This window comes from Equus quagga, unplaced genomic scaffold (assembly GCF_021613505.1).
Source record: "Equus quagga isolate Etosha38 unplaced genomic scaffold, UCLA_HA_Equagga_1.0 203_RagTag, whole genome shotgun sequence".
Lineage (NCBI taxonomy): Eukaryota > Metazoa > Chordata > Mammalia > Perissodactyla > Equidae > Equus > Equus quagga.
Genome location: NW_025798627.1, coordinates 8,021,141 through 8,046,402, shown reverse-complemented (window position 1 = coordinate 8,046,402; position 25,262 = coordinate 8,021,141). Strand labels below are relative to the sequence as shown.

The 25,262-nt window shown below is 44.1% G+C and overlaps 1 protein-coding gene across 1 annotated transcript in view; it reads right to left on the bottom strand.

Annotated features, from left to right (window-relative positions):
- Nucleotides 1–735: 735 nt before the first annotated feature.
- LOC124233488 (signal transducer and activator of transcription 1) overlaps nucleotides 736–25,262 on the bottom strand; it is a 38,383-nt gene continuing 13,856 nt past the window's right edge. The window contains exons 8-25 of the mRNA XM_046650620.1: nucleotides 24,970–25,061; nucleotides 24,600–24,751; nucleotides 22,115–22,273; nucleotides 20,675–20,767; nucleotides 19,079–19,138; nucleotides 16,963–16,992; nucleotides 16,780–16,873; nucleotides 15,527–15,568; nucleotides 14,229–14,312; nucleotides 13,683–13,781; nucleotides 12,405–12,540; nucleotides 11,022–11,071; nucleotides 10,223–10,317; nucleotides 9,298–9,443; nucleotides 7,610–7,795; nucleotides 6,482–6,557; nucleotides 5,470–5,569; nucleotides 736–1,907 (exon numbers count right to left, since the gene is read on the bottom strand). Of these exons, the coding sequence (XP_046506576.1) occupies nucleotides 1,893–1,907; nucleotides 5,470–5,569; nucleotides 6,482–6,557; nucleotides 7,610–7,795; nucleotides 9,298–9,443; nucleotides 10,223–10,317; nucleotides 11,022–11,071; nucleotides 12,405–12,540; nucleotides 13,683–13,781; nucleotides 14,229–14,312; nucleotides 15,527–15,568; nucleotides 16,780–16,873; nucleotides 16,963–16,992; nucleotides 19,079–19,138; nucleotides 20,675–20,767; nucleotides 22,115–22,273; nucleotides 24,600–24,751; nucleotides 24,970–25,061 (1,709 nt within the window). The 3' untranslated portion in view covers nucleotides 736–1,892. The remainder of the gene's footprint in view (nucleotides 1,908–5,469; nucleotides 5,570–6,481; nucleotides 6,558–7,609; nucleotides 7,796–9,297; nucleotides 9,444–10,222; nucleotides 10,318–11,021; nucleotides 11,072–12,404; nucleotides 12,541–13,682; nucleotides 13,782–14,228; nucleotides 14,313–15,526; nucleotides 15,569–16,779; nucleotides 16,874–16,962; nucleotides 16,993–19,078; nucleotides 19,139–20,674; nucleotides 20,768–22,114; nucleotides 22,274–24,599; nucleotides 24,752–24,969; nucleotides 25,062–25,262) is intronic.

Genomic DNA, 25,262 nt, shown 5'->3' with positions numbered 1-25,262 from the left:
CAGAAAGGGCAACACTTAGGAAAATGGTGTTACTAACATTATTTTAAAATAAGCATTGATATATTTTTATGTTAATAAGGAAAAATGAGAAAAACATAAAACCTATACATAATGCCAGTAACTTGTAACATCTTTATACCAAATGCTATTAATAAGAGGCTAATACTAGAATTTTACTATTTCTTCAACGTAAACAAAGTCTTTTGGCTAGTGCACTAAAAAGAAACCATGCCAAATCATTCTCAAAGGGCAAAAGTATAATAAATTGTTAAATACTAGCAGTTGGAAACTATATTTTTTAATGCTGTCTTCTTTGTTCCTTCACCGTTTTTATTTTAAAAAGTCAGTGCAAACCCAGTCAGGTTCATACCATCTTATGTAAAAACTTAGAGGAGGCCGTAATTTGTGTTCAGTACCAAGGAAAGTACCATGTGCATATTATATTTAATGCAATACATATACTTTAATTTTAAAATAGATTTCAAGAAAACTTTATCCCCACCAAAGAAAAATATGGCATTTATATAATAATATAATTGTGGTGGTGATAGTGGAAAAATAAGATACAGCTACAAAGACAGCAGTCTGTGGAAGTTATCTGGAAGAACCCTGTCAAACCCATCCCCCTAAACCACTTTTTGTGTCAGTGCTAATGAAGGAAGAAGTAAACAACAAAATACACTTCAACAAACATCATCCATCAAAAAGGGTCTAGAAAAAGCACAGGAGAGGGAATGGAATCATTTGCAAATGTATTTGTCAGAGAAACACATTTATCAGTGAAAAATATGCAATTCTTAATGCAGTTACACAGCCAAGTTTTCAGATTATTGATTCTCATATTATTTCTGGTTAATGATTTGTCGGTTACTATTTTTTCTTCTCAATTTGAAAAGTTTATCACTAATAGACTAAATACCAGCTAATAACAATAAAGACAAATTAACCCATTTAAAAAACATGAATTAGATTTGAGTTTGCCTACATCTATGATTAATTTCAACTTTTTGGAAAATAAGAGGATTTGCCTTGAGAGAGCTGTTGTCAATAGCCTGGCTCCCTTGAGAGAACTGTGAAGACAATTTCATTTACTAGTGACCATGTTGAAGGCCGAATATATTCAGCTGTGGATATTAAAGTTTAAAGAGAAAACACTACTCATGAATTTGGAAAAGGTACTTCCTTCTATTGATATTAGCCAGTATCATAAACCCATAACAAACAGAAAAGCTAATTCTCTCAAGAGAGAGAATTTGCCTTTAGCTTTAAACGGCCAGGGCGGAAGATGTAATAAAATAAAGAACACAACTTTTATTCCCTGCCCAGATACAGGCTGGCTACCTTTGGAAAAAGAGTTGATGTAATTCTAAGTAAACTTAGCTTTGAACTATTTCACATAGGTAAACTAGTGGAAAACTTATAGCCATACTTCAAGCAGAGAGAACAAGTAAGAATTCTCCAGAACAGAAATTTGTCAATCCTACATCAAGAAGTTTCCTAAATAACTGTGCCATCTATCCAACAACCCATAACCGTTGGGCACTGACTTTATGCATAGTATTTGCCACACGCTGCTCAACTTCTCCCCTTTCCCGAGGGACTCGCACTCTAGTCCTGAGGTTGTGGGTGTATCTGAATGTTGTTCGTTTGTCAAACCCACTCTGTGGAGAGGGTCTCTCAATTTTACCTTTAATAAGATGCATGAAGCCCTTCAGAGCAACAGATGTTTCTGAATGAGGGAAAAATCCACTTGCTATCAACAGGTTGCAGCAAATTTGTCAGCCTTGCTTTCCTTTCCCTAGAAACACAGGATGTGAAGGAACAGAGCAGCAGGAGGGGATCACAGATGGGAGGGAAAAATGTCGCCAGGGAAGATGAGTAAAATTCATGCTCTATACTGCGTTCATCTGTAAAAAGATAAAACGTGGTTAAGTTTATGACACTGATCCTGTGAAATGCAGATCCATATATTTAACGTCACTTGTCTGTTCTACAATGGAGGAGTAGGAAGACACTTCCAACAGCAAATAACAGCCACGGGATTAGAGGGCCTTCAGCATGTACCATCCATTTTCCTGGACTAATCGAGACCTTTTATATCACATAAGCTAATGGATTATTACTCTGCAGCCTGCTGGCTTAATTCTTTGAATTCATCCAGGCTGCATAAAGCTTTTTGCTGTTATGCAAGTCTGGGGACAGAGCAACGTGGCAAATCTGCTCATGAAAACAAGGGTGAGGCAATGCTGAGCTGTATGCCAGGGTGAGAGAGGGATATGGGGGAAATGATGAATTTTCCTGAAAGGCCACGCAGTAGGAATAATAAATGAATGTGTTTCAGGTACGGTTAGAGAAGTAGAATGATTAGGATCCACGCTGGGCTCTCCCCTTAGACCAGGTGCTCTCAACCAGGGATGTCTGAAGACATCTTTGCCGGTCACGACTGGGTGTAGGGGTGTGTGCGCTACTGGCATCTAGTGGGTGGAGGTCAGGGATGCTGCTAAACCTTCTACAATGCATAGGACAGCCCCACCACAGAGAATCATCTGGCCCAAAATACCAATAGAAACATGGCACTAGGCTATGAACCTCTTGAGAACTGAGCGCATTTTTTTAAAATCCCAACTACTCAATAGTGGGTTGTACATAGTGCACGCCTAGGAAAGTTTTTTGGATTAAAAAGCACAATGAAGGTTTTCCCCTGTTTCAGTGTAGCTGACAGTAAACATGTGTACTGAAGACGGTGGACTTTGGAGAGAGAGAAAGAGAGAAAGCCTGGATTCAAATCTTGTCACTGTCTCTTCCCAGCTGTGACCATGGCATACTACTTAACCTCTCTAACTCTCAAGGTCCTATCTATTCAAAGGAGGCTAATAGTGCCTAGCAGATAGAGTTGCTAAGAGGATTAAATTAGAGAGCATATGTAGAATACTCGACACAGTAGATGGAAAATACCAGACAATTAATAAACGTTCCCATGATTATCATCAGCTTTGACTAAAGGCGTCTAGGAGAGTAGACTGGTTCTCATGTAGTCCCAGAGGAAAAAATTTGCAGTACAGGAAACCCAGACTAAACAAATAGTGAAATCATGCTGCAGGAAACAGTGGGGCTCTGTCCCTCCTGGAGAATTTCCTCGGGAGCCTGAGGCCTGCTCCTGCGGCGGCCCCAGTGCTGCCTCAGGAGTCTCCTCACCCAGAGCCACAACCTCCAGACGAGGCCCAACCCAGCCAGCCCTGTGAGGGGTGATTCTATTTCAGGGCATATGCCCGAATTCCAAGAGGGGATGCTGAATGGAAACTGGCCAAGGCTGAGGACAATTTGAGACAGACGAGGTGGAGTCCACCCAGTTTGGAGACTAATCTGACTTTCATTTTGCCTACCCAATGCTGTGCCAACATTAAAGCCTCTATTAGCTCTTTAAGTCTTCTAGGGCTTTAATCTGGAGATTTCAGTGCATGCGTGTGTGTGCGTATGTGTAAAACAGACTTATTTTATTCTACAAATGAGATGAATGAAATCCTCTGGAATGGAATGGCTACAACGGGGCATCCAGAGAACACAAAACCATTTCCCGGCATTTATTTAGAGTACTGAAATTGCTCTCATGGTATCACTCTGAGGGTACAGGGAAAGCAGTCACATTGCTTGCACAGATGGGGGAACTAATCCGTCTTATTTTCTCAAGGGCACAGGGAATAATGGTGATGACAGAGTTGGTATCCAATTTCCAAATCCCAAACACAGGCCTCTCACCCAAAGGCCACACTGCCTTCATCTTAGTAAACCTAAATAAAACAGACTCGTCCTGTGTAAACAGCTTCTGTAAGGTGCATGTTCTGAATGAAGCAAAGATCAGCTTTGGGAAAGGCGGCATTCCAGGATAGTGGACAAGAGCATGGTCAATAGAGACACAGCAGGGGATTCAAATATTTGTTCCATCATTCACCAACTGTTTAATCTTAGTCGTGTTATGTAATTTAGGGGGGGCTCTTTTTCCACACCCGTGAAAAGGGAAGAATAGTAATACTTAGAAGGTTGTTGTGAGGACTGAATAAGTTACCACCTTATGAAGTGCCTGGTACACAGTATGTGCTTAATAAGTATCACCCACTAATGGTGGTGATGATCGTGATGAGGATGTGACAACAAAGGAAGTGTAGAAGAAGATCACCCCGTTTTTCGGTTCCATCAATCTGTCTTACATTTTCTGAATAGGGCTTTATTTACATTTACCCCATTTTCATGTGAGGCTCCTAAAGCACTTCATAGCAGAGTCGGGAGCTGCATTCTAACAGAGGACGCGACCAGACCAATACAAAAGGTTCACCTTACACTTGCCAGGAGGAACAGAACTATTTTGCTACTATACAACCTAAGCATTTTTCTAAGTGACTTTTTTCACCCTCAACGAGCATGAAGGTGTAAGAAAGTACAGTCTAAAGATTTTAGCCTGTGCTTCTCCAGGTGAGGAAAAAGGACAAAGAAAAAAGTTACACAGAAACTTGACTCCAAGCAGATATTACGGAGGTCATACAAACACAGTGATCTCGAACATATGAGGGGCGGCACCCTCTCCCGTCTGCCCTCTCCCTTCTCCACCTTCCTCCCTCATTACTGCGCACGTAGTCTGCGCTGGGCATCAGGTACCCAGTGATGAACAGAAGCCAGGAATGACTCAGAGGATTTTTTTTAAAGCATTAAACAAATTTTTTAAAATGAACTGAAATAGCTTCATGTGGAAAAGAGCTTAAAATTAAACAGCATCAGCAAAACTCCAGCCAACAAAAAAAATCTCTAAGAGGAAGGATTTTGAGCTGGCAGGCAAACAATACAGTTTGACAGACTGAAAACCATTCTCTCAGAGGAAGATCCTCTCTTCGGTGGAGGACCCCGTCACTAGTCCTTTCGTGACACTCATTCAGCATCTCACCCCCAAACCTCTTCCTCCTGGCCAGCCCCCCACAGTTCCAGGCGCCGGCTGTGCACATCGGCTCTCAAATATAGGCAGGTGAAAATTTCACTGCTGCTGTCTAACTCTCTATAATTTTAACCACCAAGCATTAGTCCCCTTCCTTCCTGAAAATAACACTCCTTCACCCAGACACAGGGCTGAAATAACAGGACAAAGGGAAACATTTTCTTATCAGAAAAATCTTCGTTCCTTAATATATGACAATTCTCCATGGACAACCTCAAAAGGCAGATGGGGACCTTTTAAATATTTGAAATGTTACTTATTTTTTGGCAGGTGCTGAAGGCCAGGAATAAAAATCCTGGTGATGATACAGCTTGTTTAAGCATAGCAGACTCCAACCTCTCACAGCTAGTCGAAAAACACCCTCCTTGGCTCTGCCAGAAAGAGGCTCCTTCCCATATCTAGCAGACAGGCCCAGGGTCTGCCAGGCCGCCTCCCCGCCTCAGAGAGCCACATTCGGCGCCAGCTGAGGGCACCCGCCACGTACTCACCATGTCGAATTCCACAGAGCCCACTATGCGAGACACCTCGTCAAACTCCTCAGGAGACATGGGAAGAAGGTTGTCTGTAGTCTGAAGTCGAGAAGGGTGACTAAAATGGGGAGAAAGACGAAGGAAGTGTTAGCATCTAGATTATGAAAGCAGTGGTGCAAACTTAGACATTTCACCTTTGGCCTGTGATTGAACGCACCATCACTTGATGTTTTTATTTCAGGTGAGTGTGGACACCTGTAAAACACATTTGAACACGTACAGATCGAGGGAGGTTCCTGTCCCCAGCCCGGCCCCTTGGGAAATGTATTGGACTCTAGGGTGTGAGCGAGCAATAGCCAGACAGGAACCTGCGCCGCTTCTGGTTAAACCTGGGTGCGAGTGTGTGCATGTGTCACTCGGAGATGACAATGCCTCGGGGCTGACCCTGGCCCGAGAAGCACCAGAGAAAAGTCTGGGGAGTCCCTCATCCCTACCTTGAGGTTTGTATGCAGATCAAGCTGCTCCAGTGTTTTACATGAAGGCTACATCCATTCACCCCAAGACAGTGCTGCAGGCCAAATAACTGACAATGACTTTTCCAAAATTTTTTCTACCTTTTATAAAATGAAACAACAAAATAAAAGCAAGCGGAAAAAAATGTATCTCCATCATTACTTTGGCCTTTTCTAGATTGAAAAGAACTATTTTCCCACTCTGATCCATTTTTGTTCATTTTATTCACACTTTTTCAAAGTATCAGTTTGGGGAGAACTTATAAACCTTAAATACAACTCTTTTTTTGGTTTGTTTTCTTGTTTTTTTTTTTTTTTTCTTTTTCATAAAGGCAGCAAAATGCTGATAAGCAGTGATACCAGCATCTCTAATTAGGATCTTTCCAACAAGTTCAACTGTGATGGCGGCGGCAGCAATTACAATGAAAAAGCCAAGTGCGAGCATCTTCAACAGGCCCCAGCCAGGAGCAGGGCCAGCCTGAGGTTTTTAAACATGGCACTCTTCTGTGTTCACTTACACTTCAGATACAGAAATCAATTCAGTCTTGATGTATCCAGTTCCTTTAGGGCCATCAAGTTCCATCGGTTCTGGAGCTGCAAGCAAACACATCGTGTACATCTTCCATTAGCAGAAATAACACTAGAAGAATCAACTTTCTCTTTGATCAAAATTTTACTGTTTTTCTTGATGGTCAGGTTAGAGTCCTGTAACTTTATGGGGTTACGACCTCCCTGCCTGGGTCACCTGAAATTCTGAGGGGAATCCAGAAACAACTAAAAGGAAACAGGAGGAGAGCTCAGCACAGAAGTCAAGTGGAAAGGTTTCTCTTTCCAAGCTTTGAAATCCTACACAAGTTGGAGCCCAAAATACGCACAGCGATATCTGATTCAGTGGCCCCAGCGCGGCTGGTGTAACAGACCCAGCTGTCAAGGTAAGCTGGGCATCTTCTTCCCCAAGTGATTGTGCCAATACTGAGATTTCTGACTCTGAAAAATAATTAACTTTGTTGGCGTGTTCCAAACCAGATTAGTCACACGTGAACTTTCTCCAGTGCAAGTCGGTGAAGACTGAGCAGCAGGGGACCTGTGTCCCAAGTCCAGGCCTGTTCTTGGTGACAGTCACTAGTAACAACAGGATCTAATAATCAGTTGGGTCACCCTGAATGAGCCACTTTACCTGTCCCAGGCCTCAGTTTCCTCAATTTTAACACGAACAGACTGGCATAAATCAGTTGGCCATGATGACCCTCATTTTTATGGTTTCCATGTGAAAAAAGTAATAATGTAACAAATACACAAGACCAGGAATGGACTTTTCTAACACCCCAAAAACAAGAAATTATTTACTCATTTCTTGCTAAGCAGCATTAAGCCAAATAGCGCATTATGTTTCATAATTATACTGAGTTTATACCATCTTTGGAAAGCCTGCTTTTACCAACTCAAAAGAAAGCGGTGGCTTACTGACACAGCGTGGGTAAAGTCTGTCCAGGCACCTTGTACCGACACACAAAAAGGGCAGTGTGTGTGACTAACCCCTGTGTCCAGCAAACCTCTGGACGAGGATAAAACGAGAACAGTCTCCAGGGATGACTGCGCCGTGCTCTCCCAAACCAGGGCGACAACTGCTCGCTCTCCTCACTTACCTTCCTTGGGCCTGGAGTAATACTTTCCGAAGGCATGGTCCTTATCGATATTTGGATACAGATACTTCAGGGGATTCTCTGGAATATTTTCAGCAGCCATGACTTTGTAATTGCGAATGATATCAGGAAAAGTAACAGCAGAAAGTTCTTTCTTCGTGTAGGGTTCGACCGCATGAAAGTAAGGCTCTAAAAAGAAGAAAAGCCAAGTGAGCCCCATGGAATGTCCCAAAACAATAGAGGAGAGAAACAAAGCATTGCGGAGTTTACGGATCTCAGCGAAGCGGGTAAGAACGCCTCAATCTAGGAGCTACCACACGCCCCATGTACTGCTTTCTCTCTAAACACATTATAATTCTGTCTTAAAAACAGGGAAAACAAAGGCAGTCATTACTCTCAAAAACATTGCATTTGTCCTGATTTACTTAGATTTGTAAATCTGGCCAAAAGAGGTTTATTAAACACCTTTAAAAGCCTGCACCTTTAATGCTGTGCTGCCCACATGCAATAAATAATGAAACACTAACCGGGTCATCTTGGCTTAAGCCATAGATTAAGTTACTAAAAGATAAACTTACTTTCTGTTTGTTCTTCTTTTCATATTGAAAAATGTAATTTTTTATTAAAATAAATGATGACCATACATGGAAAACAACATTTTAAACAACAACAAAAGATCCTATTTGCTACCTTTTCCCTCCAGTCCACAGGGACAAACCAGTTTGAGTCACTCCTTGTCTTATTCCCACACTTAATGTGAATCCTGTCTCCTGACTGATCCAGAATCCCACTTTTAGGTGCACACATTGCAGAGGCTGCTCTCTGGACTTCTCTAGAACTCAGACCCCACTGGTTTGCTAGCTCCAGCTCTCAGCTAGCGCAGGAGAGGAACCACAGCGGAGGGGCCGAGCAGGGCCGGCTCTGACGTCTACTGCCCACTGCCAGCTCTAATCCAGCTCCTCTGTTTTTTATCAGGAGAAAAAAATAAATACAAGAAGCAAAGTATCCCACCTTTTTGCATCTTTCCACTGAACGCATAAAAGTCAGTGGAACAAAGCAGTTTCTCCGCCAGTCCTTCAGACAGAGCAAACTAGAAGCCAGAGGGAGAAGTAACCCTGCCGTCTCTCTTGCTTTCTCCTCTCTGCTGGTCAGTCTCACCCCCCGAAAACCTGCTGCATAATGCAAAGGTTTTCAGAGTCTTTCAGTGAGGGATTCATCTGGTTAAACAGAACCCCGCTATATAACAAAGAGAAACTTGCCATTGCTCTGTCTGAAGGTGGGGCTGCCGCTCAGCCCCCAGGCCCCTCTCACCAAGCCGGCCCTCATCGGGGCACTTTTACAAGGGATTCCTCTCAGAGAGTCTGCAAGCTGATGCTGCACAAAGCGGGTTTCCTCCCAAGAACTGGCTGCCACAGTGACTCACATCCTTCATCTACAGATAACAAACATGACCACGAGGAAAGAATCTGGCCTTGTGTTTTAAAAGTCATCATCTCCGCAATATGTTCCGGGCAGTGAACCATGATATTCATGGTGATGTGTTAAATCCTATCTGGGAGGCTCGGCTGGGGGTAGGTATAGGATCTGCGATTTTATGTCGAAAGCTCGTTGTTGGTACGAGTAGACCCACAGCGCTGAAGGCCTGGCCCCAAGTCTGAGCAGCGTGCGCCCTGTGCCGGTAGCCCGCTTACCTCCTCCGTTCTGGGAGCGCTCCACCCACGTGAACGTGATGGCCCCTTCGCGGCAGCTCTCACTGAAGCGCAGCAGGAACGTGCCTGGCTGCTGGTCCTTGAGCAGAGCACGCTCTCGCTCCTTGCTGATAAAGCCCACGATACACCTGCATGTGGAAAGGGACAGACGGAGGTTCTGAGGTTCAGTCACAGTTTTAATTTTTGTGCGAACTTACAATGAAGCAGAGGACCGGAACTTGACCAAACAACATAGCTTACAAACATCCAGACTACTTCATATGCTTTACAATCTGTTTAATTAACATTTTAGGAAGCATTTCACTTATACATATGTATGACAAAGTCCAGAAACCAATATCATTAACATGGTGCCAGCAGGATGCTAGAGATGATCAATAAATACTTGCTGGATTAATGAGCCTTTTATTTTCACTTGATCATTTTAAAGGCTATGAAAATGTCTGAATTTCTCTATGTTTTATACTGCAGAGAAAGGCTCAGACAATATATTTTCATATTCTAGCACTTCTGATCTAGTTAAAGCCTTTGTTGAAATATAAACTCACCCTGGGAATAAATTACACAGAAATAGTTTACTGAGTTAAAAAGGTTTCTTCTTCCTTCCTACGTGCAATATAGTAGGTGCTCAAGAAATTTTTTGAATGAATAAATGCATGAATGGCACTCAGAGTTTTTTCACTTAACTTGGAAAACACACATACGTATACTATGAAAGTATAAGTTTAATCTTATGAGGTTCCACTATCAGGAAGCCTTGAAGAAACAGCCTGTAAGCATCTGTTCCTGGGCGACGCACACAAGTCTTATCAAATAATGAAGTTCCGGTCAGGCCGGTCTTAGCCTTGCAGTATGAGAGTATATGTTAAAAATATGTCTCAAAAATACAGCGATCAATGGCCCTTACCCATCGTTCCAGAGAGAGAGCAGGTGTTTTTTAATGAGTTCAAGGATGCTTTCAATCCAAAGCCAGAAAGGGAAATTTTTATCGTTTATATTTTCCTGCAAGTATAGAAATGCACATATTAGGAATAAGGAAATCCCAAATAGTGACTTACCACGCCGCCCCCCACCATCAGATTTTAATTTGCCACAACTGCCCAGTTGCCAAAGCTGGAGCTGTCTCATACAGCGCGGTCCCTCCCATCTTATCAACATGCAGACACCGAGCTCTCCATTTCCTGGGCCAGGCGCTGCTTCCTTCTGCAAACAGTAGCAAACCCGCCCGGGGAACGACCTCCAGGGTGAATCATGGGACAAAACTGCTCTCCCACTCCTCCACTCCAGCAGCGCGAGGTCAGCAGCACTGTCTAGTGACCCCGGCAGGGTTGAATTATGCCCTTCAACTGGTCCCCCTGCTCGAGCAGGTTCAGGGGAATGCATCTGGCAGCCAGGCCGTCCACCTCAGCACGAAGCACACATTTCACATGCACGGAGCTAAAACGCTGCCAGGCAAGGGGCCCGTGTGAGCCAACAGAAGACTCATTTCGGATATGAAAGAATGTTATCACACAGGCAGGCGCTTCCTGTCAGACTCACACTTGGAGGCCAACCTTCTGCGCTGAGGGAAAGTAATAAACAACTTGCCCTAGGGGCTCCACGGGCCAGAGAGAACATGCCAGAATAAGCAGTTCAGTAACCACCATGACGAAAAATATGAGCACCTCAACAGAGAGCGAAGAGAACACAGAGAGGATAAAACCCACCTTACAGAACCTTGTCCACGGAATGAGACCATCGGGGCCAGCATTAGGACCTACACGAATAAAAACAAGCTTTTTCAGGAAACAGAAATTGATTCTGAAGCTTTGGCTGGACTGATGGCTCTTGTATTTGCTCTTAAAGAAAAAAGCCAACTTTCAACAAAGGAAGATTGTATGTACGTGGTTATATTCTCAGAGAATTACTGCTAATTACTTGCACTTTCTGGAGAAGCCTCAATTTGGTCCCTCCCTGTGCAACATCATTTCTCACGCCTTCCTCTCGTTCCTCAGCAGTCTTCTTTCCCAAAGACCCTACAGCGCTTTTTTTAATTCAAACTGAGACCAAGATCACTCCTAGGTGACCTATTTAACTGACACGTGACTTTACAAGCTTCTTTTAGATATTAATTAGGCATTTCCCTTAGCCCTCCACCAAAAAGGGCAGGGTGTCAGGGAGGCCGAGGCAAATAGGAGGCAGAGGCAAATCAAAAGGCAAGGGAGAGAAATGAGAGAGAGAGAGAGAGCGCCCCAGGCAGAAAAGATCTCTTTCTTAATTCTCAGCAAATAAGGAAATGGAAGAAGGAGATTTCTTCCTTTTCATTAAACAGCACGAGACCCCCACTGTGACAGCTACACGGCCAGGAGAGACACTGCTGTGGCCATTTGGTTAGGGAGAGTCTATTGGTGTCTGCAGTGCAGGCAGTTATGTGGCACAGAAAGCAGATCTGGAGAAAAGCTGCCCATGGATTTTTAAAGAAAGAGTTCAAATACTCCCATTCAATGAAGCTCTGACTTTGATACTAACAGATCTTTGATTTGCTCAGTGCGGAGGACTAATAAATCTGTGACATTAGCTACCGAAAGGGAATTATCCACCACGGCCTGGACCCTGCCCAATCAGGCGGAACTGCTGGTCCAGGGGTGTCCACGTGGGGTGGACAGTGTCTCCTTCCACCTGGCCCACCTGATGGAGAGACTTGGGTGAATGCTGTGCCGTGGGTGCCCCAGGACCTATTCTTATCATGCTAGGGACTTACTTTTTTCTCTCCAAGGTTAATAAGACTTCATCTTTCTCATCAAGGAACTTATTTTAGCAACAATATATTTTACATAATTCAAAAATTTTTCCCTTAGGAGCTCCGCTGAGAAATGTTAGTATGAGATAATAGGGAAATGATTCATGTAAATCTTTTATCAGGTCTATATCTCTTTTCAAAGTGAGGTCTAATGCTCACTTAGCTATAATAAGCCACAGCTGGAAAAGCCAACAGACTTCAACACTCTTCTACCTTGAACAAAAGAGAGGTCAAAGAGGGGAAAAGAGCAAGTCGAGATATTTTTACGAATTTCAATTTCCATATACATAAAAAGTTAATATGCTCATACCAAGAAGTTTCTCTCCCAGCATGTTCAGCTGGTCCACACTGAGACCTCTTTTGGTGACAGAAGAAAACTGCCAACTCAGCACCTCCGAAAGCTGAGACCATCGTGCACAAGGTGGGTTCAAGAAGAAGGACAGATTCTAGAGAGAAAACATCCAAAAGCTAAGGGCTACTGAAGAGCCACCAGTCACACCAGCACTAACACACATACCAGCCCCAAAGTTCAGTTCTAGTTTCTGTGACACAGAAGTTTCCACAGTAGAAGCAAAATACAGTTGAGTCTCATTATTCGCACATTCCCATTTGTGAATTCATCTACTTACTAACAACTACTTTAACTCCAGGATCAACACTCGTGGCACTTTTGCTCTCATGTGTGGACGTGCCCACGCACAGAATGGTGAAAAATTCGAGTCATCCAACAGGTATGTTTCCAGCTAGGGTCAAATCAGACAGCACTCGGCCTTTGTGTTTCAGCTCTCATACTATAGCAAGGGTCCTTTTTAAAAACTATTTAGTGCCATGTTTTTTGCATTTTTGTTTTTTTGTTGTTAGTGGTGGTGATTTCACTTTGAAAATGGCCCCCAGGTGTAGGGCTGAAGTGCTGTCTAATGTTCCTAAGTGCAAAAAGGCCACGATGTACCTTATAGAGAAAATACATGTGCTATGTAAGCTTTGTGCAGGCATGAGTTACAGTTCTGCTGGCCATGAGTTCAATGTTAATGGATCAACAAATATATTAGATGAGGTATCTTTAAACAGAAACACACATAAGCAAAGCTATGTATTGATTGGCTGACAGAAAGGTTGTGACCAAAGGCTGGCAGGAACCTAACCTAGTATTTCCACTAGAAGCATGGTTCAGTATTCACTAATTCAATGTTCACAGTGACTTTAAAGCATATAAGTACAGTGAATAATGAGAATCAACTGTAATTAATCAAGAGTGAGTAACCACACCCTAAGAATGGAGCAGGCTTGTTTAGTAGATGTACACATTTTAAAAAAAGGAATAATAAAGGACCTCTTATCACAATAAAAGTTATATGAAACTATCTATTGCTTGAGTTTATTCACATAGATGGAAATCATAATTCTCATTTCTAATACATACTCATGCTTCACTTTTCCAGAACTACTCAAGATTATTAGCAATGCCACCTGAGTTATGTCACTTTTCCCTCAACATCTGGCCCTTACGGGCTCTTTCAGATATGCAGAGAAGCTAAGGCCTGGGGTCTTTGGTCAACCCCCTGTACAAGAGCAGAGGTGTCTTCCATACCCTGGGTTCTGCCACCAGCATGTTGTACCACAGAATGGAGGCCCAACCGCTCGGGAGCTGGCTGACGTTGGAGATCACCACAACGGGCAGAGAGGTCGTCTGAAAGATGACAAAGACCTTGAAATCATCCGAATCACAGACATAGCCCCTTCAGACCTGTGTGTAGCCTCAAAACTAAGCAAAGGATTATTTGTAAATTTGCAAATATTTTATACTTGAAAATTAAAAATGTAAAGTTACGTTCCTTTGTTCATAGTTTATCTTTGATATATCTTTCAGTTAAGAAATAAGTCTCAATGCTTCACAGAGAAGATTAACATAGAATATCTCAACTGGAACATTTAGCTTATAATATCTGAAGGTTAATTCAGTTTTCCAGCTTCCTGAACCATTAAATTAATGTCATGATAGTATTAGCCGAAAAAAAGATCACCTCTTCTGCAATTAGGTAAATATGTCTAAGATAAAAATTGAGGAAAAAAGATACATGTAATAGTCAAAAGTAAAAATAAATAGTTTTCCACGTCTGGACTATGTAAGTCTCACCTCAAGGTCAATGACCAAACCAGGCTGACACAACTGGGTTTCAAAACTAAGTGAGTGAAGCTCTTCAGTAACGATGAGAGGGCCCTTAAAAGAGAAAAGGAAAAAAAAGGAATGCAGCGATTCATTCATTGATCCTGCATCTTTCAAGGCCCTAATGCGCACTGCAGCAGGCCACAGAGAGCCTGAACCCAGCCCGCTGTGATTCAGAAGATTCCAACTGTCAATCATCCATCCCAGACTAAATTACTGTGAGTATCTCAGTGTTCTCTCGAAGACGAGACTTCTGAAATTATAGCAAGCGTTATGGATTAAGGGAAAGAAGGGTCACTACGGAAATAGCAACTTCTAATGGGTTTACTTGTGGCTCCCCGGCCCTCAGCCCGCCTCTGCACAACTCAAGCAGCCGGAGGGTGGAAAGTGCACACGTGTTCCAGGGGTGATTATCTACTGCAAGGGCTGATTTGCATAAACCTGGCGGGTCATAATGTGCCTTGGTTTGGGTAGAAATGTGACAGTTTTCAAAGTGCCTTCATACGCATTATCTCACGGGAGCATCACAATTCAGAAGTGGAGAGGCGCGGCGGCTCTCCCTGCTTACGGAAAAGAAACTCAGTCCCCGGAGGCCACAAGGATGGCAGAGGTCCAAACTGGGCTGGACAGCTGCTATGCACTGCCCAGGCAGTGTCTGTCCCTCTGTCCCACATGACCCCTACTGGTTGTGGTGTGGAAGGACAACATGCGATGTGGGCACAGAGGACAAAAACGTTCCAAACCAAAGCAACTCCAGACATTTTGCCCTCTGTCCATAGGTCATTTTTGAACACATCACACATATAACTCCTCAAGGATCCGGCTGTAAGAAGGAAACTGATGGAAAGACGATGCCTCTGGACAGGGGACGCAACAGCAGAAAAACCCTCCCAGCACACCTTATTATCCGCACGGCAGCCACGGAACAGGCTCTAGTTCCAGCTCGGACAGTACTTCCCTGTGCACCCTCGGCTGAATCCTGCAAACCTCCTGTGACTCAATCACTTAGCCCACCATACCTACTCCACCAGCTGTCTGTGAGGGTCCAGGAAATTCATGCACAAAATCGTCTGACAACCACAAAGCGCGAACACAGAGAGTGTTTTTACTGTTATCACAGATAGATCACACCCCAAAGCTCATTTCGTTGCTCCTCCCAGCTGGGTCTGAACCCCTCTGTGAGGTGTCCCCAGCCATCAGGGACACTGAACCAACCTCACTGGACAGACCCGCTAGTTTGAGACCATTCACAACAGAGAAAGACTCACCTCATTAGTTCTGGTGCCAGCATTTTTCTGTTCTTTCAGTTGCTATAAAATAAGAAACCATCTTAGTAAATAGCATGATAATCATCAAAGTCACTATTTTCATCTACAAATCAAAGCAAAGTCAGGACTTAGACAGAATGAAGGATGTGAAATTATTCTCAGAACGCAGAGCAAGAATGAAATGACCCTTGTGTGGGTTCACAAGTGGAGGTGTCTTTTCCCAGCAGCCTGACACCACGTGAACACCACGGAGTCTAGAAGGATCCCAGGGAACTGCTTCCTGCTCCTTTCCCCGGTGCAGGCTCTTCCTGACGGATCCCCCATCGCCTGCATTAGCTGTTTCAGGCTCCCAGGCTCAGGGAGCAGCTTCTCCTGCCTCCCCCTTCCGTAGGCAGAGTCTTCCAGGCTGGGCCCAGAGACTCCAGGCACAACTAAGATTGCCCTCAAAGGACTTCAATCCTCGACATTTTAATGGAGCAGTTTAGAGTTCCAAGAGCAGTTCTGGACACCCTGAGACTCCTGAGTTTGGACCAAGGCTCTCACACAAGGTCTAGCTTCCTAGCTATGAGTTTGCTGGTTCACGAGATGGCTGACAGTGAAAAGGGTGCCTTGAACCTCCCTGGGGGTTCTGGCCCAGGGAGCCCATAGGGCTCAGCACCAACACATCATCAGAACAACTGGCAGCCTCAGACTATCACAGAGGCAGAAAATAAGGCACCACCCACTTAAACCCCTGCTGGAATTCTACTGCCCTGTGGAACAGGCCCTGCTTCTCTGGAGACAAAGCAGGAGAGGCAGCAGTCGTGGGTGAGACCATCAGGAAGGAGAAGGTAAAGAAGGGGCTGGCGAGAGACTCCTGGGGTCTGCCGCCCTTGGAGGGGGCCAAGGAAGAGTTAGGACATCGGAGCAATAGTCGCCTTTGAGAAAACTGTGAGATTCTGGAGTGAGCGATTGCTAAGATCATGGAGGTACCAAGTAGAGATAATTTACATGCACGCTCATTTACAGACTATTTTACTGAGATCGCTACACCCAAAAAGAAGCATCTCTGGGAGAAAACAGAGGAAATAGCTCTAGGATAAGGACGAGGATCAAGATTCCCACAGTACTGGCAAAGTCACCAGCCACAAACCCTAGGAAGTGTTCTCCTAGGAGTGCACTCCACATCCCACAGTGTGCAAAATGCCACTCTGTCCTAAAAAGCCCTAATAAACCAGACCCAGCACAAAAGAGGGGAAAATCGGTCTCCCTACCAGGTGTCGGAATTCTGCTGCCAGACTCCCATTGGTGGACTCCTCCATGTTCATCACTTTCGTATGTGTGCCCAAAATGTTGAACTTTCTAAATCTAGACAAGACAGGGGAGAAACACTTAAAAGGCTTGGAACTGTTAAACAAACAAAGACAGTAAAATATAGAGCAAAGGACTTCACATACCCTTTTACTGTATTTCTCTCATTCACATCTCTGCAAAAAAAAATATACATATATATAATCATATATGTGTATTTGAAATTTGAAACGAGCTTTAACAAAAAAAAAAGAGTATGTGTAAGTAAATGATCAATAAAAAAAAAATTGATACCTGTGGGTTTCCTGCCCTTTCATTCACTCACTCATGCCATCAACCAACACCAGCCCAAAGCTGCTGAGTGAACTTGGCCAACTAAACTATCTGGGCCTCCTCATAGTTCTCATCTGGACAACGTGCTAATAGCACCAGTCTTACAGGATATTGGGAGGGGTAAACTAGTTAATAAGTAAGAAGAGGGCGCAGCACACCCTCCATAAACGTAAGCTACAGTTACCGTGGTTTATTGAGCAAATGCTCCCTTTACACGAGGCAGTGAGCCAGGCACTGGGGCCTGAGCAGAGAGCACGCTCTGCGGTTACCAAACTCACAGGACCTTCCAACAGGACAGCTTAATCATTGTTTTTATTCTCTATTATCTTTAATGCTTCGTGAACGTACCAGAATAGTCAATTCTTTGGGGAAACCAGCAAGTTTAAGCTTTAAATCTGAGGTCAAAATCTTGAGAGACTTTGCATTTATATAAAGTCAGTGATTACTTTGTCCTATTCTGGACAAGAACGTACGTGTTACTGGCTTAGGCGGGATGAGAAATCCTTAGCGCCCTCACAGTTCAATGAGTTAGCTTCCTTTCCTATCTCAACTAGATGTTCAATGTTTTTATGAATGACAATCACCATCAGCTACAACAGTGATCAATTTTCCTGTTTGAAAAATAAGAATTTAAAATAAAAGGAACAGTGCGATACAAAGCTGCCTTGTCAAAGCTAAGAAGAAAACTCAGAGCTGGAACAGACAGAAAAGCAAGAACAAAGTAAAAGAGAGACTGAAAAAAGCGGACTGTGGTAAATGGCAACGGCCACAAAATCTTTGCGGCTCTTCCCTTCAAGAGACAGAATGTACTTCCCTGTCCCTTAAATCTCAGGTGACTTTGACTTGCTCTTACCAACAGGATGGATGGGAGTGATGCTGCACAAGGCCTGGCAGGCTACAATCACACCCACTTGGAATGCTGTCCCCATGTGAAAAAGCCCAGGCTAGCCTCTTTGAGAACCCCAAGGAGAAGGGCCCAGTTATCTTAGCCGAGACCTCAGACATGTAATGAGGCCACACTAGACCACTGAGCACCAACTAGCACAGACCAGAAGGACCACCTACAGCCCACAGAATATGGGAAATAATAAGTTTTTGAGTTCTAAGCCACTAAGTTTTGGCGCAATTTGTTACATAGCAAAACCTAACTTATACACAGAGAGAAACCAAAGACGATGTCAGGAAAGACAAAGGCAGAGACAGTGCTACAAGGAAGGATAGTTACAGGAGTAGAGAGAGACAAAAAGCCAGAGGAAACTGACTTGGATTATCATAAATGGTTGTGAAACTAGCTAAACAAGTATGTTACACACCCAAAAAAAAGCATTAAATATATCAAGCACGGAGGTGGTGGGGCGTCATCCTGTCCCTTAATGTAAGTGGCTAGATCAGTGCTAGTCCAAGTCCAGGGTCAAAGGGCAAAATGGGCTGGGCCTGCTCCATTGAACCCTCCTGAGAGACCCTGCCCGCTCCTAGGTCCCTACTGCCCAGAAGAGATAAGGGTGAATCCAGCAGGCTCCACACACACCCCCTAAAATGCTGTCAACTTCACTCCAGAAACAACCCCACAACTGGCTGTAGAATCAGGGCAGCCTGAAGAATATTCAGCCTTGTGTGTGATCAGGGCCCTTCCCCTGGGTCTGGCCTAGGAGGAGGGATGGTGTGCCATGTCCAGCTGCTCCAAGATTTGACCACTACAAGCTCGTATGCATAAGATACACTCACTCTTTTGTTCCTTTAGAGTCTAAAAAGGCACAGGCACGTTGATACCAGCTCTAGGGGACATTCCCACCATCCAGAACAGAAGCTAATGCATTAAATTAGCTCGGATCACTTACAACTGGCCCTGGTGCATCAGTCTGTGTTTGGTTAACAAAAACCAACATTTCAACAGTAAATGTATCTTAGATAATATTAAAGATATCTTACTTATCAAATAAGACTTTGACTTTCAGATTATAATTCAGCTCTTGCAATTTCACCAACAGTCTGGAAAGAAAAATGAAAGTCATTATTACTTTAGAAAATTATCTGTTACAATTTATTTATTATGCCAATTCTCTACCAAACAATTCAATAACCCCTGCCCCCTCTAGTTTTTGGTTATCATAAACAATGGAAGTGACATCCTTGTATATCTACTTGGATTTTTTTTTAAGTGTATTTGTAGGACAAATTCTTGGCTGTGGAAATTCTTGGCCAGGACAAAACTGGAATACTAAATTCTGACCGACAGCAGCATTGATTTTACATTCCCACCAAACATTAATGAGGGTACCTGCTTCCCTATACAGCCTCACCAACACTGGGTTTTATCAAAATTTCTATTTTGGCCAATTATATGGATGAGACATAGCAAACATTACTTTTTACTAAAACTTGTACCTAATTTTTGTTCTTTTGGGAGAAAACAAAAACTAGCACCCATAATTAGGAAAATGACGGTCCCATCTATAATCATTCCAGGGCAGTGTGGAAAGATGGCCCAAAGGAGCGCTGGGCTGAGACTCAGGCGTGCCTCTGCTCTGAGGAACTGGAGACCCTGGGAAGAAGCCTCTCAGAGTTGGCTTTGCCAGTGGAGCAGGTGGTTGGGATTAGATTTCTAGTGCGCCTCCCTGTGGTGAGTTCCAGGACCCCATGGGTGCTTGAGTGTAACACTGGCAGCCAAGAAGAAGCACCCAGGGACCCCACTCAGCAGCAGCCCAAAAATAGGACTAGGGTCAACTCTCAAGGCAAGGCTAGCTGCTCCTCAGGAGAGGAACAGCTAAATGAATGTAGCTAGTCAACAGAAGATAGGAAAGCCATATGTTCTCATATGGAAACATTTCTTTAATTTTATTATCAAGGAGAAAAATAGGCTGCCAAACAACATACATAGCAGAACTCTAGTTTTTAAAAATGAAATATTATATGTCAAATATATTTATGCATATGTGTGAGTCATGTGAAAAAAACATATATATATATATATACACACAAATGTATTTATTTATATATTTGTACAGACATGGACAAAATTCTGGAAAGACTGATACTAGGGTGTTTACCATGGTGGTCTACAGACATTTAGACCATGGACAACTTTAAAAACCTGATGAAAGCTATGAACCCACTCACCAGAAAAATGTCCGCATCCTAAGTCCACACTCACCCACACGGCACATGGTTTCGGGGACACAGAAAGCTCAGGTTACAAGCTTATGCTCAGGAGGGGAGGAGGCTGCTGGGAACTTCTACTCTCTATGCAGTTCTGCAATTGTGAATTCCTTTTTACAGAGAACGTGCATTACACTTACAACTGGAAAAAAAAATCAGGTGTGTGTATATATACATATATATCTGTTATATTTCTAGTTTGAATAGAAAAGACAGATTCAGATATTCTAAGTAAAAATTCCTATTAAAATACCTACTGCAAAATTACTTCCTCTAAAGCACCCTACATGACAGTGCCGTGAAGGAAATTAGGAGAGCAAACTGGGTGACAGACAGCACGGGGGGCGGGGTGCGCCTTAACTTTATTACCTCAACTTCACCGTGAACTGCACCCCAGTCTTCAAGACCAGTGGCCTCTGAGGATGCGTTGGCATACAAGGCTGTCTTTCCACCACAAATGAGCTGTAAATTCCGAGCAAAGTGCAAATTAGCATTTCCATTAAGGCTGAGGCAATAAAAACTTATTTTCCCTAAAGAGGAAAGGGGCTTAGAGAGCACAAGCTAAAAAGATTCTAACAAGTTGTATGAATAAAGTGAGGTTTTCTAGTTAGTCAGTAAAGAAATTCCCAAATCTAATTTGTACTCAACAAAATCAGAGTAATTACAATGACCTGTGACACTCTTCAACAAAGAAAACCCTGAATGGAATTATACTCATTTACAAACCTGCACTAAGAATCAAAGTCGCCTTCCAAAACCCAAGTAAATGTCCTTGATTATTTCGAAATGTAAAATCTAGGCATTGCTGTTTGGACATTAATCATAGGGAACCACAAACCTTTTTATGCCAAGTTAGCATTAAAAAACCCCACAATATGAACTCTACTCTTCTACTTCGTGCCATTTATTTATCTACTGAGCGTATGTGGAACACCTACCATGGGCAAGGCACTGCGCAAGTCCCTGGTGGGGAAGAACATGACAAAGGAATGTCTCTTGTCTTCCAGGACCTTCCAATTTACAACAAAGATCACAGAAATACCAGAGCGGGAGCAGAATAAAGAATGAACTGGAATAAAGAGTGCAGATCTGGAACAGAGATGTCTGTTTGGGAACTCTGGGAAGATTTCCTGATGAAATATAAGCTGAAACTTTCAGGATAAGACAATTTTGAAAGATAGGTACAAAAAGGTGAAAAAGGCGGCTTGGAGGTGGAGGGCATCCCATTAGGAGAGGCATGGAGAAGTAAGTGCATAGGGTGGGCCTAGGAAACAGCACCAGGTCAAGTCCGCCTGGAAATGGGGCATGTGCGGACTGGAAACGGAGTGGCCAGCTGGGGCCAGGCAGTGGAGAGGGGACATGAGTATCCTGCCGAGGGGCTCCACTTGGATCAGCAGGTGACAAAGAACCAGACTGGAAGTCTGCTCTGGGACAGACCCGGTCACAGGCACCAGGAAAGAAGACGCAGAGAAGCGGCCACCTGGGAGTTGGAGTTCAGCAGGGGATCTGAGAGCCTGAAACGGGATTTGGCCAAGGAAGAGGGAAGGAGAGGACAAGTATGAAGTGAGATGCAACATGGCTCGACACAGACTGGCCACGGGGCAAGGAGGAGGAGCAAAGAGTTACTAGTTACCAGCCTCGGTGGTCACAAGAACAAAGGGCCGTTGGCATGAGCAAGGAATTCGGTTCCCGACTGCCATAAAAAAATGTATATAACCTATTAAACCCTTCTAAATTATCAGAGTTACTGTAAATTTTCCTCTGGGTAAAAGAATCACAGAAGGTGCAAATAAATCTCCCTCAAGTTACTTCTGAATGAGCTGCTGGAAGAGGCTGAAGGTGCGGTCCCAGAGCCCTTGCTTGTTTTTCGTGATAGGGTCGTGTTCGTAGGTGTACTTCTGCTCCAGTTCCTCAAGCTTTTTAAGCTGCTGACGAACCTGCTGCAGACTCTCCGCGACTATGGTGAACCTGGGAAGGCACAAGACACAGGGGTCTCAATCAGAAACAGTCCCAAGCAGCCTGGATTAAAGGGAATCACAGAAAACAAGTGGTTTTTACAGGCAACACATGTCGTACCTGCGTGCTGCATTCTGCACGGCAGGGAAAAAGAGAGAACAAGGCTGTCTCGGCATTAAGAAGCTCTTATTTGAGGAGAGAAAACTAACACGTGCTGAAAGATTACAGCCAGGGGTCAAAAACCTCTGCTACCACTGAGAGACCCCTGGGAAAGCTGGGTGGGGCCGAGACTTCTAGGGACTCTGAGACTCCAACTGACCTTTAAGGTAACTGGGATTTAAAGGAACAGGGCAAAGAGGAGGCAGCGGCAGGGGAGAGGGCAAGGCAGACGCTGCCAGAGGTGATGCAGGAGGCAGTGGGCAGCCCTTGCAGGTTTTATACTAGGACAGTGATGCTGTGCAGAGGGGAGCAGGAGAGCACAGCCCGGAAGCTATGGAAGCTACACAGGGAGGCGATGCTAGACGTCAGCGGGAGAGGAGGGAGCAAAGATCATTGCTTCACTGAACTGAAAGGAGAAGGCAATATGCTCAATCTGGACCCTCAAAATATAAACCGAGGAGGAAACCTAGCAACTGCTCTCAAAGTTCCTTCTTCCTGACAGTAAACTGCCAATAGTGATGAGGCCTCTGAGCCAAGCCAGGCTGCGGCTATGGCGTTTTATTTGCCTGGAGTAAGGACAGAAGAAAATCTTCTCTCCAATGAAAAACATCTCCTTCACTTTGTGGTTTCATTCCGGGAATCTAGTTCAAAGCATTGAAAGGGTGGCCCTTGGCATGAAATGAAAAGACAGGATAATGGTGAGTGGGCAGTTTCTGCGGGGATTCGAACCCAGGGCTTCCCAACTTTGTTCAAGCACTGGCACAGGAGAAAACGACAACCTGTACAGCACAGTGGGGGATGCTGGAGGGCATCTGCTGTGACCTGAAGCAACCAGTAGGGGGCCCCAGACAGCCAGGGTCCTCCCTGGGCACCTGGAGGGCTCAGGGATCAGTGATTCTCAACGCGCACAGGGGCACAACTGGGCTGGGAAGCTCTGTTCTAACCACTAAGAAATTTGGGATATGGACAGGCAATTCACAGAATAAAAATAAATGCTGAAGACTAACTGAATCTTTTTTAAAAATAGTGGTTCAGAAAATAATCTCATGAGATCTCGGGTCCTCGGGCCCTTGGGAACTGTTCCAGGCCACCATCCCACCTCAAATGCACTCTGCTGCCACTTCTTCCATCCCCTCTGTTCTGTCGGCCCTCCCCTGCACTACACTAATATCCTCACAGTAGCCCAACTGGCCTTTCTGTCTCTCTTCTATCCTGCAAATCGCTGCCAGAGTGACGTTCCTAAATCAAAAATCAGAGAAATGAACCTCCACTTAAATAAAAAGGCTGCTTGGCTCACCAGTACCCACTGGACAGAGTCCTGCTGCCAGCACAGTATGAGAACCTCCAGGATCAGGCTCCAGCCTCTCGCCTGCTCAGCTCTCTTCCTGCCCTCTGGCAAGCCCCTCTCCAGCCAGCCAACGTGCGGCAGCAGGTACTGCACGAGCCAGCCTTTCCTCCTCTCTGCTCTGTCCATGCTGCTCTCCTCCCCCAGTCTACTCAAAGCGCTCCCCTTCACTCTCCAGGGTCAGTGCAAGACCACCTCCTCTCAGAAAGCTTTCCTGGTGACTCTTTCCTTTGTCCATCACAGAACTCTGGACGGACCTTTGTCAGAGCGCTGGCAACATGCTACTGCACAGAATCATTACCCCATCTGTCTCCTGCCTCCACACTGAGAGCTCCTTACTGGCAAGGACCAAGAACCACTCATCCTTGTGTCCCCAGGTCCTAGCCCAGTGCCTGGCATACAGCATTTAATAAATATTTACTGGATGGATGACTGAATGAATGGCCCATGACAAACTATTATCTCACAGAAGCCTGGACAATGCCTCAAGCTATTTTGTTTCTAATAAAACATCAGGACTCAAGTTGTTAAATGTATATGTGACAACCATGTTACTGGTGTTCTGGCACAGCCAACTGACGCAAGCCAGTGTACATGGATAGCAGGGAGAGGAATGCTCCGAACCAAGCAGAGCGTGGCTGAGTGCGGCTACAGACATGAACACTGTTGCGCTGTTTAGGCAAGTGTTTCCAGGGCAAGAAGAAGCTGGACTACATTAGACTCTAAACCAAACTTTTGACAGGGTCCCTCCAACGTACACGGCTCAAACGTGCACTTTATAAGCGTATATGATTAGCCAATCAGCAGCCAATTTCCCACTTTGGAGAATCGTACCAGTTCTGCAGCTGATCGAGGCAGGCGTTCGGGGGTCCCCCGATGCAGGCACTCTGCTGTCTCCGCTTCCACTCCACCAGCTCATCGTTAATCAGGGCTTTCTGGGTAAGTTCAGTGACATTCAACAACTCTATTATTTTGTGAACTACTTCCTAAAGGGAGAGGAAGAAACAAAGTGAAATAAACTCATCTTTAATCACTAAATTTTTAAAGATGTTATTTTAAAGCAAAGCAAATATCCTTTCATCTCCACTGGGGCTCTAAGCCAAGTGGTTAAAGCAAAATAATTTTTCCTCTATTCTAAACTTCAAGTCCATTATTCACAGTCTGTGACAAAAGCAACATGTTATTCTGGAGTGTGGATCACTACCTTTCTCTTATTGTCAAGCATTAAATACATCTTCTGGAGCAACATCTGTTCTTGTTTCTGATCATTCTTCGCCACACCATTGGCGTCATGCTCTGCGAATTGGGAGAGACAGCAGATAAACATAAATGTAAAAGAAGACAAAACCGACTAAAGCCAACACCCACATACCTTTAGGAGAAATATGATCCAAATGCTATCTGGTAATAGGTCAAAGTTTGGTATTCTTTGATCTTTATTCAACAAAACAAGAAAAAATGTCCTAAGTACAAAAACTGGAGACAGTGAAAAAAAGG